The following is an 18,142-nucleotide window of genomic DNA, read 5'->3' as shown; positions in this document are numbered from 1 at the left end:
CATCTTTATTGGAGTATAATTGCTTTACAATGGTGTGTTAGTTTCTGCTTTATAACAAAGTGAATCAGCTATACATATACATATATCCCCATATCTCCTCCCTCTTGCGTCTCCCTCCCACCCTGTCTGGAGACTTAATCTTAAGTGGTTCTGTTTATAACCAGTTTTCTAAAAAGTTTAGAAGTGATTATGAATTTATGAAAACATAATGAGAAATATACCATGTTTAGCTATTTTTTCAGCATACTTTTTCCCAGAAATATTATCAAGAAATTCAATTAAAAAAGAAACAATATTTATTATAAGTGATTTCATATATTTTGTAAAGGAAAGCTATTTAAAAATAACTTCTAGCTGTCTTGCAACTAAGTGATACATCAAGAAAGAAAAAACACAAGGAAATGTATTTAGATTTTTAATGAATATAATGAAATAAACTGTAGCATTATTTTAAAAAATACAATTATTTAATGAAATAATAATACTGAGATTTTACTTATTTTGCACATAGCCTCTGATTTTTTTTTTTTTTTTTTTGGCGGTACGCGGGCCTCCCTCTGCCGTGGCCTCTCCCGTCGCGGAGCACAGGCTCCGGACGCGCAGGCCCAGCGGCCATGGCTCACGGGCCCAGCCGCTCCGCGGCATGTGGGATCCTCCCAGACCAGGGCGCGAACCCTGTTTCCCTGCATCGGCAGGCGGACGCGCAACCTCTGCGCCACCAGGGAAGCCCTGCCTCTGATTTTAAGTAAGCACTTTATAGACCTAAGAAATGTAATTGGAAGAATGACACTAAGAACTTATTAGCAAAATAATTAATACAGATTTCTATCACTTCCATGCCCATCAAAGTAAGAAACCATCACATAAATTCTTATTTAATGCTTAAATTAGTCATGAAAAATGCTGTAGCTTGAAAATCTAGACGTCATTGGTTTATACAGCAGAATATCCACAAGCTCCTCTATAAAAATTAGTGTCATATAGTTCTGATATTAAGGGTAAGTTATAAAGCAATATAATGAAATAATATCAAAGTAAATAGGAAATTACAACTATAAAAGTAAGGCTATTTGAACATGATGTAAAATTACGTGTCTATTAAATTTTTTATGTAATTCAGAATATAATGGCATAGGCATTTTCTAGAAGAGATCTGGTTCAACAATATAATACTGTTATTTTCTTGGAATGAATGCAGTTTGTTTTTAGATTAACAATAATTACTTTACTTTTATGATAGTAAAACCAAACTTAATTTTATATGGTGTTATATTTGAATACAAGTATACAAATCTGCATAAGTATACTTATTTTAAGTGATTAAGTTTAAGTTTACTTAAGTTTACTTATTTTAAGTGATTAGGCAAAATTAACTGTATTCTACTCAGAACAAAATTATTTTTCTTTAAATAGGTTAAACCTAAAGGAAATATTAGTAGGATTTTATGCACGTAAAAGCAGCAACATTTGGGAAACTGGACTTTTGATTTAATCACACTGTTCATTATTTGGGAATAATGTAACAAATAACTTCAGGCAGTGAGAGCTGCACATAGACATTCCACCTTCTTTAGGCAACCTGGTAGTGGTGAAAAGACTCAATGATGACTTGAAGGATAACCTCATTAAATGGCAGTCCCCCTCACAGGTAACTTAATGGGAATGTGATCCTTTCCTGATGGACCCAGTGACCTGCACAGTAGCAGAAATGCAGTAAAACCCAGATTTCTTGATTCCCAGTTTATTTCTGTCTGTAACAAATATAGGAGTCAGATAAAATGATTTGTGTGATATTTCTATCTCTGTATTCAAGTGATTTCAACTGACTTGCTCCTCATCTTATCTACCTTTCAGTGTTTATAGATATTTCTTTACATTGTTCCTCCTGTACACAATTTTTCATAAAATGGTCATAGATATTTTTAGAATAAATTCAACCTGATATTATTCTAACAAAACTTTAAATATTAGTGTGATTAATTTCAAATAAACACAAATAAAGCTCTAGTATGATTCTGAATCCTGTTCCAAGTTTCATGATTAATGATATTTAAATATTTGTGTGTTTTAGAAAGAGCAAATTATCTGTCGTTGCTCTCAATAGAGCTTATCAGAGCTCTTTTGAAGGTGATTATTTTTTCAACAGTTTTGTGTTGAAACCTGTGTGTGTCTTGTATGCGTGCACACATGCATGGGATTTATGTGAGTATGCATGAGTGTGCGTGATCTGTTTATTTTATATTTGAGCATTTATTGTAAGTATATCTGCTCATGTGTTTCTATTCTGGTATGTGGACCCTTTACTTCTTTTTCCTACAGACAAGGAAGCTTTCTGCAAAGAGAAAATTTTTATTTTTGAATCTTGCAAGAACTTGATACAGGTTGCCACCTCAGTCCCATCCAGTATGTATTATTCATAGACTGATGGCCTCTGATAGTCTCAAGGATACTCTGATGGGAAAATGCCACTTCCTTTTTCCATAATAATGAACCTTTCCTTCATCTATCATGAAGGAATGGAAATCAGATATGTCCATTCCAAAGAAGGAGGCTAATTTCCACCTGCAAAAATTAAATGTTTTGATTTCTACCCAATAAAACATTTGTTTCTCTTACTAATAAAAACTTTTTTAAATTCCATGCCTATAGTATGAAAATGTTAGAAAATTTCAAATGAATCATTGATAGAATTCTCAATTATTGAATTTGTTATGCAGACTTTCTGAGAAATTTTTAAAACTCTGCATCCTCCTTCCTTCTCTCTTTCTTTGGATTTTCATTGTTCAAAATATTAGTAGTTTGTGTCCTAAAGGAGAAAAGGAAAGAAAGTGAAAACGGAATTATATTTGCTAATAGTTTTTTTTTCTCAAGTTTGATGACCTTTTATAATAAGTTCAGAATATATTTGTGGAACTCATCTTTTATGATATTAAGTTAAATAAATAGCTTTCTTTGCGTGATATTAAAAAGTCTGGATAATTCCAAGTATTCCGATGTTTACTAAAATTTTGTCTTTTCATATTGACTATTTGGCATACGCCAGCACAATTTTATATGCTACTTTGCTAGGGATGATGACTTTTATCTGCTGCTTTTAATTTGTATTTTGATTTCTCCAATTTTGAATTTTAGCTAAGCTTTAGATTAACCGATACATATATTCTAGCAGTGTATTTGATGACTCAATTTTCATGTGACATCGCATGTATTAAGCAATGTTTGATGCAGGGAAGAAGACAGGAAACATTTATCAACTGGAACACTGAAAAATAATAGATACTTAGACAATATGACTATATAAAATCTTCATGCTCCTCCTCTTCTTCCTCATTTTATTCTTCTTCCTCTAAAATTTATTTTTCCAGCACAGTAGAAATAGGAAAAACTGGCTACAAAAAACTACTATTCAAATATGAATGGTTTCACTTTCAACTTTATTTCTCTTTACTTACCATTACTGCAAGTCAGATTTTGTTGTATCAAATCTAAAGAAAATAACTCTCCTTACAAATATCACCTAGCAACATGAGATTTCCACTAGAATGAAGTTTAAATGTTAGAAATATTTTATGTTTTGGAATTGTTTTCATTATAAAATGACTGTAGGTTTAAAAATTCAGCAATACTAACTTGTGTTCTTTTTTTTAACATTATTATATCTCTCATGTATGGTAGTCTAAACAGATCCAAATAAAAGGATGACTCAGGCAGTCCCTGCCCCAATAGGTTTGTCACTGAACAACCTGTTTACCAGTCAATTGCAAATGTGAACTAATTTTTTCTAAACTACTTTACTTACAATTGTTAGATTTCCAACCAACCCTCAAAAATCTGGTTGACCTAGAGTACAACTAAAGTTCACTATATCAGGTTTTAAGTATACCAAGCAAACATTAGATAAACATTTTTATAGGAAATATATGTCTATTTCAGAGTAATTCTAGCACCAGAAATTTTTTAATTGGCTCTTTCCTTTTAACAATGATGAAGTGTATTTCTGCATCAACTCATGAAGAAGTGTTTTTCCAAAGCATCTTAAGAGCCCCTGGAAAGGTGTGTTAAAATAATAAATTTAAATCATCTACTGCTTGACTGTCTGAATTAGGAAATGCAGGTAGCTGACAGCATGGTAGTAGGAAGTATGGTTCACCATTCACCCATTCTGCACAGGTCATTCACAACTTACCACGTGTAATTTTCACTGTTGATACAATTAAGGTAATGGGACTTCCAAATTATGAATTTCTCTAAAATTAATTTTACAAGGCTAATTCTCTATTAATTTCTGATTTCTTGTATATTTTGATGTTTGATGCTCTTTTAGAGATAAATTTTCTTTATTCTATGCTTTTCTTCTCCTCTGCTTAGCCTCCATAGTAAGTATTAAAAGTGTAATGGAAGTGTTAAGGATAGGTAGAGAACACATAAATTGCAGATATATTGATCCTGATATAGTCTTTAGAACTTTGGGACTGCCTGTATGTATATGGAATATTCTGATATTGCCAATGCATGAATTGGCAATATAAGACCTAGCGTATATGTGCTATGTCGTGTTATCAGTCTACAAAATGGGAAAAATAGTTGCATTCATAAAAATTACTATCAGATCCTTGGATAAAAATGTCTTTCCTAAACCCATCTCCATAGGGGGAATATTGATTTGATTACAAAAGCAAAAATAACATTTGCTATTTGTGTGCCACCATGAGCTCACAAATTCTCACTAGAAAAATCAGTTGACAGTGTAAATTTTGAATTCAGCCTGACCTTTGATGTGACTGCCGTGTGTCCTTTTTGTTCTCTATGCTATGGGAGTGGGGAAGGTCTGAGTGATGTGTCATCATATGTATGTGTCAGGAGCAGAGGCCAGTTTTTACTTTAAAGGACAAGCCAGTCATGGAATGACAGCTAAGCAAAATAATATGGTGGCTGATGCCTCTCACTGAATTGACTGCCTGCTAATATAGTTGGGAATTTTTCCCTGTAGTGAATTTGTTGGCTCTTTCTTAAAGCTCATATTTCCTATTCTAACCTTTACTTCTAGCACACTAAAAGCCCTTTTACAGAATTACTTATTAATAAACTGGTCTGCTAGAGGAGATTAGTTTAAAATATATAAATTGTTTCTTCTTTAGGATAGTCTAATGATGCCTTATTCTGTCTTGAAATATTATAAAATGTTCAGATTTATTAATGCTTAGCATAACTGCAAAGTTAATGAAAAAAATCAACTACAGTAATTATACTGAGTGATTTTTAAAAAACGATTACACACAAATCTTGGAAACGTGTTTAGCCTCTGCCTATACACCATGGTTAATATAGTGAAGGATTTCCCTCCACTTAAATGCCATTATTTGCATTTAATCAAACTACTCACAATTTTTAATTTATTTTAAAAATTGGCTATGGGGCTTCCCTGGTGGCGCAGTGGTTGAGAGTCCGCCTGCCGATGCAGGGGACACGGGTTCGTCCCCCGGTCCGGGAGGATCCCACATGCCGCGGAGCGGCTGGGCTGGGGAGCCATGGCCGCTGAGCCTGCGCGTCCGGAACCTGTGCTCCGCAACGGGAGAGGCCACAGCAGTGAGAGGCCCGCGTACCACAAAAAAAAAAAAAAAAAAAAAAAAAAAAAAAAAAAAAAAAAAAAAATTGGCTATAAATATTTAGGATTAGTTGGAAAAAGATTCTTTCATTTCCCTTGCCCTACTCAAAACTTCTCCAGCATAGGAATGAAAGAGGACTACATGTTGTCAACCTAGTGCAAATGATCTTGGAAACAATTCATGGCACAAGGCTCCAAGCTAAACAAGGAGTGGGTAGAACTAAGACACTATAAATTTTTTGATTTTTTTTTTTGCTTTATGTTGGGAACAGGGAAAGCTGCGACTTAGTTTACCCTTTGCCAGTGCTAACCACAACTAAATGACTCTCCTTTGATATCCTTTGTTTTTAAAGCTACTTACTAATCTATGGGGTTATCTCTTTGCTAGACAAAGATGAGTGCTCTAAGGATAATGGCGGGTGCCAACATGAGTGTGTCAACACAATGGGAAGCTACATGTGTCAGTGCCGTAATGGATTTGTGCTGCATGAAAATAAACATGATTGCAAGGAAGGTATGAAAGAAGTGTTCTTTTTTTTGACAACATCTAGAATTTCAGGCAGTTTGGGTAAAGCAGTCCTTCTAGGTAGAGTTAATCATATCAATGAGTGATAAATGTTAACTGTTCAAATGTCAAAAATAAAAATACATGCAGTGTTCAAAGATCCAAGTCATACAATTGGGAACCTTGTATTACCTAAAGGCACTGCACTTCATATATGGTTGGCATTAGAATAACTTTGTATAACAGACATAGAAGCTGCTGTGATGCCATCTGGTAGCCAGAAAGGCACTACATTATCCCTCAGTCTTCACAGAACAGACCTTATAACTATCTCCATATTTAAACTTAACTTCTGCTAAATGTTTTACATTTGGTTCAATTTCCCTCCCCAAAATATCTCATATATGTGCTACATGAGTGATGTCACTTTAAATACCAGGAGTATCAAATTCAAATGCCTACCAGAAGAAAGACATTTGAAAATACTGTGCCATTTAGAGATTTAAGTCATGGTTTTGCCCCCTCCCCAGCACACACACACACACACACACACACACACACACACACACACAAAATCATCCTAGTAACTCATTAGCCTACCAGTGTTTGGTCCCAAAGTCTTACCATATTCCAAGGTTTTATAAAGATAATTATCTTAATCTCCTGAGCCAATATGAGCTACATGGGAACAAGAAATAGTTATTCAGGTCTTATTTCTTCCTTTGTGGGTCTGCTCCTGAAATTTCCATTTAACTTGGATTTATTACTAAGGCAGGTTTCATAACTAGACACTAGCACATGTAGAGTGGTGGGTGCCTGACTAGAACCACAGGTAGATAGCACTTCTTTGTATGCACATTTGAATAGTACAGAATACCCAGAATTGACCCTTGTCCCATTCAGTTCCATTCAAATATGGTCATATGTCACATTTTTTTCCTCTTTATTTCACAGAGTTAATGACATTGCCCAGAATCATATGCAAGTAGGATTTTTTTCTCTTTTTACTTTCATGTATGAACATAAACCAATGAGATTGTGATATGTGTAACTTGGTAAAGTATTCTGTTAAATCAATAGGCTGGGAATAGGACCAGTTATTTTGAAATATGGAAGGTAATTCAGAAAAAAAAAGAGATTTTCAGAGTATGCAGGTAGCCTGTGACTCACAGGTAGCAAATAAATTTAGATATCCAAAGTCTCCCTTCATTACAGTAAATATTTTCAAGAAAGGACTTCTTTTTAAATGGAACTGTATCCAGGAACCCCTAATAAAGTTCATCTTTACTGTTAGTAAAGGGGCTGGATTTTCTTTCACCACTGCTATTGTACAGGTGCCTTATACAGTTTAGCAGTGAGCCTCTTGGCTTTGTCTTATAAACTAAACTATTTGCCAGATCTGGGAGATTCCACACTTCATATAGCCAAGGCAAGGACAGGGATAATGGGATTTAGGAAACCTTGTCAAGACAGGATCCAGACTTTAAGACTACTGTCTTGCTGCATGACCCTATATTGTTTGAAAAGAGCTGAATTTCACCCTTTTTTGGTGTTCCTTGGTTAAGAATCCAGATCTCCCTATGGAAACCTGGCACAGTTAAAGCAAAGTCTAGTTAGAGAGCATGTGCCAACAGCAAAGTAATGTCAGTCATTTTATCCTTAACCGTGCAGCCCTGTAGTGCAACAAGTGTTTTTTCCATATAGTAAAGTATTTCCCCAGAGATTTCTTGGAAAATTTCACAGAACTAATTGTACTTTAGAATGGGTTACACAATACATAACAAATAATTTCCAGCCTAAGCCAGGATGTGCAGGGTGACACTTCATAAATTATATAGATAGAATACAGTCTGAGGATATTACATGTTTTTGAAGTTTGAAATTAACAATATTGGATGGTCCCCTACAAGATGAAGTTGTTTACATTGTAAGACCTAAAAGAAAGTTCATGTTAATTGAATGACATTTTTTTAAATTAATTCAAAGCTAGTAGCTGTTTACATATTTTTCCCCTTAGTGCTTCATTTCACTGTGATGAAATGACAGATAATTTACTTTAGCAGCTAAAATTATGGTTTAAGTATTCAAGTGTATACTTTAACAAAGAGACAGAGAAAATGTAAAGACATGTTTCATAAAGTGGCTTAGTGATACTAATTAGCTATAAATGATGTTTCTGTTAATAGGAAAAAAATAACTGAAAACGACATAGTCATTTTTGTTGTGGCATTGCATTAAATATTTTGCACATACCAAGAGTTGATATCTTTGATTGTCAATAAGTTGCTCTGTTAAAATCTAAACTTACAGATCCAGCAGTTAAAAATAGTTCATTTTCTTGTAGGCATTTATCTAATTCATTGTAAACACAATTTCATGTGAACCCCCCAAAAATTTTCTGATTATGATTATGATTATGCAACAGGTTTACCAAAGCAGATGAATATGACACTGGAGACTAGAGTGATGATTAGTTATTGAGGATAATCTTTCATCAGGATAGTGTGTAAACAAGCTACTTCCTTGCTGGCCCAATCCTGGGCTAGATTTCCACACTAATTGATTTTATCATTATTGGCACAGCTGAGTGTGAACAGAAGATTCACAGTCCAAGTGGCTTCATCACTAGTCCCAACTGGCCAGACAAGTACCCAAGCAGGAAAGAATGCACATGGGAAATCAGTGCAACTCCTGGTCATCGAATCAAATTAGTAAGTGAGCACGTTGTTCTTTTTTCTGTTAAGCTGCCTGCCCGTGTCTTGCACAGCTAGTGCATGGAAATAAAATAAATAAAATGAATGTTTATTTAATTGAATTGAATTAGTTGGCAGATGGGAAAGACTTTCTTTCTTATGTTTTCCTACTAACACTAAATAAATTCCTGATTTCCTAGATCAAGGTGATAGTAATGGTAGCCATGTAGTTCTTGTACAGTCTTCTTATCCTGGATGGGATGCTTTAAAAGGCATTACCAAAATTACTACAAAACAGTATGTTCTACTTCCTAATATGTTATTGAAATAATGTTTGCAAATGGAGATATAAATGAAGGAACAAAAATATCAGAAATTCAGCAAGAAATCAATAAGTATTCACTTCAATGCAGCATAGTAAATTCTATCGGTTGTGTCAATTCTATATGACTCATATACAAAGCATATGTATTTTTATAATAAAACTAATTTTGTCTTATGGTTTACGGAATATTATTTTTGCATAATGTAGTTGCCCTCTTTAGATGAGTACCGTTATCGTTAGACTTCTTCCAAATTCAAATATGAATGTAATATATGTCCTCTCTCCTGTATTCCATGAGTCTTGCATTCTGTCCTGGTCATCTGACAGTACATCTTAAATTTCATTATAGGCTACAGAATACTTGAAGAGTAAAATTTAAAGAAATAGAATCATAGGAATATAGAAATTTTAACAATTTTCTGAAATATGCTGTTGTCAAAAGCAGGAAGGAATGCCAACTAGCAAAGTTCAGGACAGTCTAACAAGAACCATAATAAAGGACAAGAAATTGTCTTGATAATGAGGCTACCAGTCCACTGTAGCTTACTGGACCAGTCCAGTTAATTTTGAAAGTCTGTTTGAACCCTTTCCTTCAGTGGGTTTTTTTGGCCAGTAAAGACATCTTATTCATTTGCAACATAATAATAATGTTATTAGAGACTGTCACTGAGATATTCATATTCCTATTATGGAGTTCCTTCCAATCACCATATTTGTAAGATATCAGTAAATGACTTTTTGAACAGAGACATCAATTCATTTCAGCCACTCTTTGGAAGGATGCTAGGTGCTAAGATAACAGCACTGTAGGATTTGATTGCTCTCCAGTCCTGTTGAAGACCCTGACTGAGATGATCACTCTCTAAAGCTTATGGGCTGAGATGCAAAGGCTCCATTCTTTTCAGCAGTGCAATAGCTAAGGCAGTTGGGAAAATGGATTTTTCTGAAGATTTTTTTGTGTGTGTGTACATCCAAGTTTCATCTGGTATCATATTCCTTCTCCCTGAAGAATTTATTTTTATATTGTGTGTAGAGTATATCTGTGCAGTTTCACTTTTTAAAGATATTTTCATTGGGTATAAAATTCTAAGATAGCAATTTTATTTTCCCAACTGCACTTTATTAAATACCTGACTCCACTATTTTCTGTCCTTCATGGTTTTTAATGTCTGTGGTAAATCTTAATTTTATTCCTGTGGAAATAATGATTCTTTTCTCTGATGGCTGCCTTCAACATTTTTTTATCAGCACTTTGAATATAATGTATCTGGGAGTGTGTGTGTGTGTGTGTGTGTCCATCTGACTGTCTATCTGTTTAGTAATTTATCCTTCTGAGAATTGTCTGAATTTCTTGCATCTATGTTGTGATGTCTGCCATGAATTTTTGAAAACTCTTGACCATTATTTCTTGACAAAATCCTCCTGCATTATTGTCTCTCTTCTGGGATTCATATTACACATATGTGAGATTGTTTCATATTATCCCATAACTCTTGAATTCTATTATTTTTTTGCCACTCTTTTTGTTTTTAAGCTTGGGTTATTTCTATGGACCAATCTTCAAGTTCAATGATTGTCTTTTCAGCTGTTTTGAGTCTACTTATGAGTTTGACAGAGGTATTCTTTATCTCCCTTATCATGTTTTTTTTATTTCTTGAATTTCCATTTGATTTTTTAGTAGAGTTCATGTGTATTAGTCTCTTTAGGTGGCCATAACAAAATACCACAAACTGGTGGCTAAAACAACAAAAATTTATTTTCTCACGGATCTGGAGGCTAGATGTTCAAAATCAAGGAGCTGTGGGGACTGGTGTCTGGTGAGGCCTCTTTTCCTGACTTGTAGATGGCTGCTTTATCACTGTGTCCTCACATGGTGTGTACATATGGAGAGAGAGAGACAGAGAGAGAGTGCTTGCTCTGATGTCTCTTCATCTTCTTATAAGGACATTAGCCCTGTGGGATCTGGCCTCACCCTTATGACCTCATTTAACCTTGATTACCTCCCTAAAGGACCTGTCTCCTAATGCAGTCACATTGGGTTTAGGGCTTCAATGCATGAGTTTGGCCAGGATGCACAATTCAGTTCATAACACCAACTCTGCTGAAATTTCTCATTTGATAGATTAAACACGGGGGTCATGTTTGAGTCTGCTCCGTTGATTATTTTCACTCTTAACACTGTGCTTTTCTTCTTGCCTTTTTGTGTGTCATGTAATTTTTGATTAAATGTCAGACATTTTGTGTTTAACAGTAGAGACTTTATGTCTGGAAATGGTTACATCTCTTCTGTTAGGCTGTTAGTGAATGTGTGTATATGGGAAGGGATGTTGTTGAGTGAATATAGTCAGTAATTAGCTGAGTTTGGGTTGTCTTGTTCCTATGATTACCTTCAGTGAACCATTGGCTTTTAATTCCCTTCTCTTAGATTGAAGGCTGGAATTTCAGATGCATTTTCTCAATGTTTCTCCTTTACCTTTAGCTTCCGCTTTCATCTCTACCACAAATTGTATCCCTCTTCACACTTTTTTCCCTCAACCAGTGATAGACTGCAGTTACACACTGCTTGATGCTTGGTAGTCTGGTGGTGAGGACAAGGGGTTCTCCACCTTAGACAGGATCTGTTTCTGGGTCTTAGAAATAGCCTTTCTCGGTGGTCCTGCCTCTTCTCTTCCTGGCAGCCAAACTCCATCTATCTCTGGTTGGCCTTCCATGGGAGAGTTTCTTTTCCCTCTCCCAGTTGTAGCAGGTCTCTGATATTATTGGTGTAGGCTCCTGAGTCCAAGACTTCCCCAGGGTTGGAAGTGTTATTTGTTTGTTTGTTTGTTTAAGCTTTCCTGTGGCTACAGTGGGTCTGCATGTTTGCCCTAGTGGTGACAGGTGTTCTGCTCCTTCCCCAGAGGCTTATTTTCTTTTCCAGAGAAGGGTTGCAACAGGACTTCATGCTTTTCTCCCAGCAGTGACTACTTCCCCCTCCAAGCCTGCAACACCAAGAAAGGTACTTGCCTAACTCCTGCTCTTCCCACAGTCTTTCTCATGAGCAGGAGATTGAGGTCCATGGAGAAGAGCCTGCAAGTGGGTGCAAACTCCTGTGTCTACAGCTCCTAAGGTGCTATACTCTAGTCCACAGCTGACCTTTACAATACATTACAATTGTAGCTGAATGCATCTAACCTAGTGATATGGCACCCAGCATCTCTTCTAACTGTAGTCTGTCACTGGTGACATGCCCGTGTCTCATCCCTCCTTGGCAGGGGCTGAGAGTCAGTGGATTTGATACTACTTGGTTGACTAGTGACTTTGGCTCTTTGACGTGTTCAGCAAAGTTGTGATTTTTTTACTTTACATAGGTTTTCTTGCTAGGGTAGAAGGAACACTAGTCCCAGTTTTCTATATCCAAGGGGAAATAGAACTCCTAATATACCTTAACTTGAAAAAATGTCAATAATTTATTTTTTCTCAATGATATACCTTTCAGCTTATTGAGCATCCCTTTCAACTCTAGGACAGTCTGCTTCTTTACAAATTACAGACAAATATTCCACTTGAAGATCAGGAGAGTCTGTTCAACAATGGTCATACATTCTAGTATCCTAAGAAGATAATTTTTAGAAGGAAAGGAGCTGTAATGCAACTATTGATCTTTGTTTTAAGTATTTGACTTTGTGATCTTTGTAGAAGTAGTTACAGTCTAAGCCAGAATATTAACATGCATCAGAATTAACCTGGAAGACTTGTTAAAACACATTTTTGCCACTCCAAGGTTTCTGAATCAGAGCGTAATATTGATTCCACTCTCTTATTTCATTAATCATGTTTATATAAAACCTGACTCACAATATCACTCTAACAATCAGGATCAGTAGAAAGTGTGTTGTAACAGATTAGCTACCAACTTCAAGTGATATTTTAGTTCTATACTTTTTAACTCTTACCATTTTGACATTATTGTTGCTTATGTTTACTATTTTTGTCTCCCTTCTTGTAATACAACTGTTAATGAATCTTATCTACTTTAAAACTGAAACCACTATCTGTTACGGATCTCAGCCAATGGACATTTGGCCAGCACTGTTTGTAATATTCAAACCATTCAATTACCTACCTATATGTTTTGACATGTATTATACAGGAGATTTGATCAAGAAGATATATTGTTTAAAATAAATGCATTTTGTTTGGTTTCTTTAGGATCCTTAATTTTCATGGAGGAACTAGAACCCAAACTAAATTTGGAAAATAGATTCCAAGGAAACTTGGAAAATTCTGAAATCTATTAATCCTGTTAGGTCAAGAGCTGCTGATATATACTCAGTTCCAAGCTAGTTTCTTTATAGGCCAAGGCAAAAAAGAAAAGGCAAAGAAAAGATTTGGTGTCCTTGTGTGCACCATGGAGCTTTCTTTACAACTCATATTTACTCCTCTTACCTTAGGCTGTGTGGAAAAATAAGAAAACATTTCTAAATATTTTACTTATTCATACAGAAGCAAAGAAAAGGAAATTGTCCCTGAAGACAATTCCATGACATATTTTTTTAAAACACCTTGTTTATGAATTTTGAGAGTCTTACTGTTCTTTCTAACCCAGATATTCCTTTAACTTAACATAGAGTTGTATTGAGTGACGTGCAAGTGGTCGCTTATGGGTATAAGCAAGCCTCTTTCACTGCATCTGAGATAACCATTATTTTAGTTAATTTGGTTTATTTGTAAGACTACAAATTAATATTATTTAGGTTATTTAGATAATCTTGCCATTACGGAATATAAGAGGAATTACAATAAAATTCAGTGCCCTTTGTGAGATACAAGCATTCTTGTACATAGTATTTATTTACCACAGTGTGGTTATCTATATCTAGTGTACAATAATTATGTGTAAGGACTGAACTATCAGTAGTGGTAGTTTATTACTGATTTATGGAAATTTAAGACTTCTGGCATTAATATGCAATTATTACCTTTTATGCACTGTTCTAGTTATCTACTGCTTCATAATAAACTAACCCAAAACTTCATGACTTAAAACAAGAACCATTTTATAATATCCCATGGTTTGGTGGGGAAGAGGTCATGATTTGAGTAATGCTTTGCTAACAATTCTTCAGTTGCCCGTGGCATTCATTGAGGTCAGTAAGTGATATTCACCTGGAGCATGGTCTGGTTGGGAGGGTCAAGTTGGCTTTAATTTTATGTCTGTCACCTTGGTAGGGAGGGCTAGAAGGCTGACTTAGCTGGGACAACCAGAGCACCTACACATGATCATTCTAGCATGGTAGTCTCAGGGGAATCATACCCTTTACATGGAAGTTCTGGATCCCCAAAAAGAGTGTTCCAAGAGGCCCAGGGGAGTACCTAAGTAGGTCCTGAACATTACCTCTATGCATTCCATGGTAAAGCAAATCAAAAAAGCTAACCAGTATTGAAGGAGAAGAATATTAGACTTCATGACTCAATGGGAGAAGTAGCAAAGAATGTGTAGCCATCTTTAATCCCACACATGCATTTAAGTGTATGAGACAGCATATATTCGGGAAAGTAAAGATGACACAAATGAGTTACTGCCTATACTCTCCTGAGTAGTTTTCTCTAGGCAGAGTCCAAAATGTGCAGTCAGAATACTGTTAGGTTGTAGTATACCACCTAGTATACAAACAGGAAATATTTAAAGGTAATTTTTTTCTAATTCAATACTAAATTTTATCCAGTAATATAAAATAGCAATTTGAATACAATAACAACATAAATTATGTCTATACATAATGAACGTACTCATTAATTTTTGTCTTTGTTTTTTGTTTTCTGGGGTTTTTTTTGCAGTATGCGGGCCTCTCACTGTTGTGGCCTCTCCTGCTGTGGAGCACAGGCTCCGGACGCGCAAGCTCAGTGGCCATGGCTCACGGGCCCAGCCGCCCCGCGGCATGTGGGATCCTCCCGGACCGGGGCACGAACCCATGGCCCCTGCATTGGCAGGCGGACTCTCAACCACTGCACCACCAGAGAAGCCCTAATTTTTGTCTTTAAGTCATGAATTCCCTATTACAAAGCAAAATATGAAAATCAAGTAGAATTGTGTGTATGAGTCAATATAGCGGTTCTTGAGGATTTTTTGTATTCTTGTATATACCTTCTCTTATCTTTATAAGGCCCTGGAATATTATCTTCATATAAATTCAGTAACCTAGGGAGCTGGGATCCAGAGACCCTGGGAATGTCATTTTTTAAAATTCTATAATAGTCACTCTCTCATCTGAAATTCTACAAATAAAAATATGAATGTTCTTAAGTTTTCCATTTCTTGAAAATGCTCTCCAAATTGTAAAATGTAGCTTGGGCACATTTGTATCTATTAAAACTGTACTTAGGCTAAGACTGTGTGTATAGTTCCCAATGGTTTCAAAGTGGTATCTTGTATATTACCTGAAGTTGATGTCATAAATGACACTTATAGATAAGGAAGCAGTCCCAGGCAGTTTAGATGACTTGGAAAGTTTATAAAGGTAGTAGGAGTCTAACTACCTTCAAGCCCAAGCATTCTGCCTCTACAGAAAAATCTTATTTTTCCTTATAGTATCCTGCATCAGAGAAGAAAGAGATCCATAATTGCTGTGTACACTTAAGCAATAATTTAAATGGAAAATAATCATATTTCCTAATATGATTAGGAACATTTGTTAGGATAACATCCTAACAAAATTACAATGATTAAATAAATGATTAAACAAATATACAGCAGAGACCTGTGTCTAGATCCTAGCACTTCTACTTACTAGTTGTGTTATCGTGGGATGATACTTATCATTTTAAAACCTTGATTTCTTCATCTGGAAATTGAAGCTGCTGTTTACGAATTTTGTGTGTATACAGAATGAACTTGTATACAACTTATTTGGCACAGTGCTTTATTAAGTGCCAATAAATGCTGCTGTATGATATCATAATAATAATCATAATTATGATAATAATCTAAATTTTTTTAATTTTTATTGAAAATTCAACCATGATCAAGTTTTTGTGTAGCCTTATCAATTTGAAATTCAATCCTTAGTAATCCACTGATTGTTTAGTAGAATATTGTTTAGCCTCCATGTGTTTGTTTTTTGTAGTTTTTTTCTTATAATTGATTTCTAGTCTCAAAGTGTTGTGATCTGAAAAGATGCTTGATATGATTTCAGTTTTCTTAAATTATCCTGAGACTTGTTTTGTAGGCTAGCATGTGACCTATCCTGGAGAATGTTCCATGTGCACTTGAAAAGAATGTGTTCTGCGGCTTTCAGATAGAGTGTTCTCTACATATCTATTAAGTCCATCTGATCTAATGGGTCATTTAAGGCCAGCGTTTCCAGATTCATTTTCTGTCTGGATGATCTGTCCATTGATGTAAGTGAGGTGTTAAAGTCCCCTACTATTATTGGGTTACTGTCAATTTCTCCCTTTATGTCTGTTCATATTTGCTTTATATATTCAATATTTAGGTGCTCCTATGCTGGTTGCATATATATTCACAATTGTTATATCTTCTTCTTGGATTGATCCCTTCATCATTATGTAGTGTCTTTGTCTCTTGTAACAGTCTTTATCTTAAAATCTAATTTGTTTGCTATAAGTATTGCTACTCCAGCTTTCTTTTGATTTCCATTTGCATGGAATACTTTTTTCCATCCCCTCACTTTCAGTCTATGTGTGCCTATTTTTTTTTTTTTTTTTTTTGGCCATGCCACATGGCTCTCAGGATCTTAATTCTCCAACCCAGGCCCCTTTCAGTGGAAGCACAGAGTCCTAGCCACTGGACCCCCAGGGAATTCCCAGTCTATGTGTGTCTTTAAATCTGAAGTGAGTCTCTTGTAGGCAGCAAATGTGTGGGTCCTGTTTTGGTATCCATTCAGCGACTCTGTGTCTTTTGGCTGGAGCAATTAGTCCATTTACATTTAAGGTAATTATTGATATGCATGTTTTGTTGCCACTTTGTTAATGGCTTTGGGGTTGTTTTTGTAGGTCTTTTTTTTTTCTTCTTTTTTCCCTTCTCTTGTGATTTGATGACTGTGTTTAGTAGAGTCCTTTAGAGTCCTTTTCCTTTTTTGTGTGCATATCTATTATAGATTTTTGGTTTACAGTTACCACAGGTTTTTTTTTTTTATAGCAGTCTATGTATATATGTGACTGTTTTAATTTGCTGATCTCTTAATTTCAAATGCATTTTTAAATCCCTGCATTTGTACTCTCCTCTCATCATGATTACTGTTTTGGGTATCATATTTTACATCTAATTCTTTTGTGTATCCCTTAACTGCTTACTCTGACTACAGATGATTTTACTAGTTTTGTCTTTTAACCTCCTTACTAGCTTGTATGTGTATGATTTCCTACCTTTGCTGTATGTTGGCCTTTACTGGCAAAATTTTTCATTTTGTAATTTTCTTGTTTCTAATTGTAGCCTTTTCTTTCTTGCCTAGACATGTTCCTTTAACATTTGTTGTAAAGCTGGTTTGGTGGTGCTGAATTCTTTTCACTTTTTCTTGTCTGTAAACTTTTTGATTTCTCCATCAAATCTAAACAAGAACCTTGCTGGGTAGAGTATTCTTGGGTGGAAATTTTTCTCTTTCATCATTTTAAATATATTGTGCCACTCCCTTCTGGCCTGCAGAGTTTCTGCTGAAAAAATCAGCTGATAGTCTTATGGGAGTCCCCTTGTATGTTATTTGTTGCTTTTCCCTTGCTACTTTTAATATTCTCTCTTTATCTTTTGTCATTTTTTTTACACCTTTATTGGAGTGTAATTGCTTTACAATGGTGTGTTAGTTTCTGCTTTACAACAAAGTAAATCAGTTATACATATACATATGTTCCCGTATCTCTTCCCTCTTGTGTCTCCCTCCCTCCCACCCTACCTATCCCACCCTTCTAGGTGGTCACAAACCACCAAGCTGATCTCCCTGTGCTATGTGGCTGCTTCCCACTGGCTATCTATTTTACGTTTGGTAGTGTATATATGTCCATGCCACTCTCTCACTATGTCA

The 18,142-nt window shown here is 35.4% G+C and overlaps 1 protein-coding gene across 2 annotated transcripts in view; it reads left to right on the top strand.

The window, feature by feature from the left end:
- Positions 1-18,142, top strand: part of TLL1 (tolloid like 1) — a 269,311-nt gene that overhangs the window by 229,765 nt on the left and 21,404 nt on the right. For both annotated transcript variants that reach the window (XM_024116874.2, XM_024116873.2), the window contains exons 17-18: positions 5,994-6,119; positions 8,694-8,821. In XM_024116874.2, the coding sequence (XP_023972642.1) occupies positions 5,994-6,119; positions 8,694-8,821 (254 nt within the window). The remainder of the gene's footprint in view (positions 1-5,993; positions 6,120-8,693; positions 8,822-18,142) is intronic.

Source organism: Physeter macrocephalus, chromosome 7 (assembly GCF_002837175.3).
Source record: "Physeter macrocephalus isolate SW-GA chromosome 7, ASM283717v5, whole genome shotgun sequence".
Classification (NCBI taxonomy): Eukaryota; Metazoa; Chordata; class Mammalia; order Artiodactyla; family Physeteridae; genus Physeter; species Physeter macrocephalus.
This window is presented reverse-complemented; position numbering and strand designations above follow the sequence as displayed.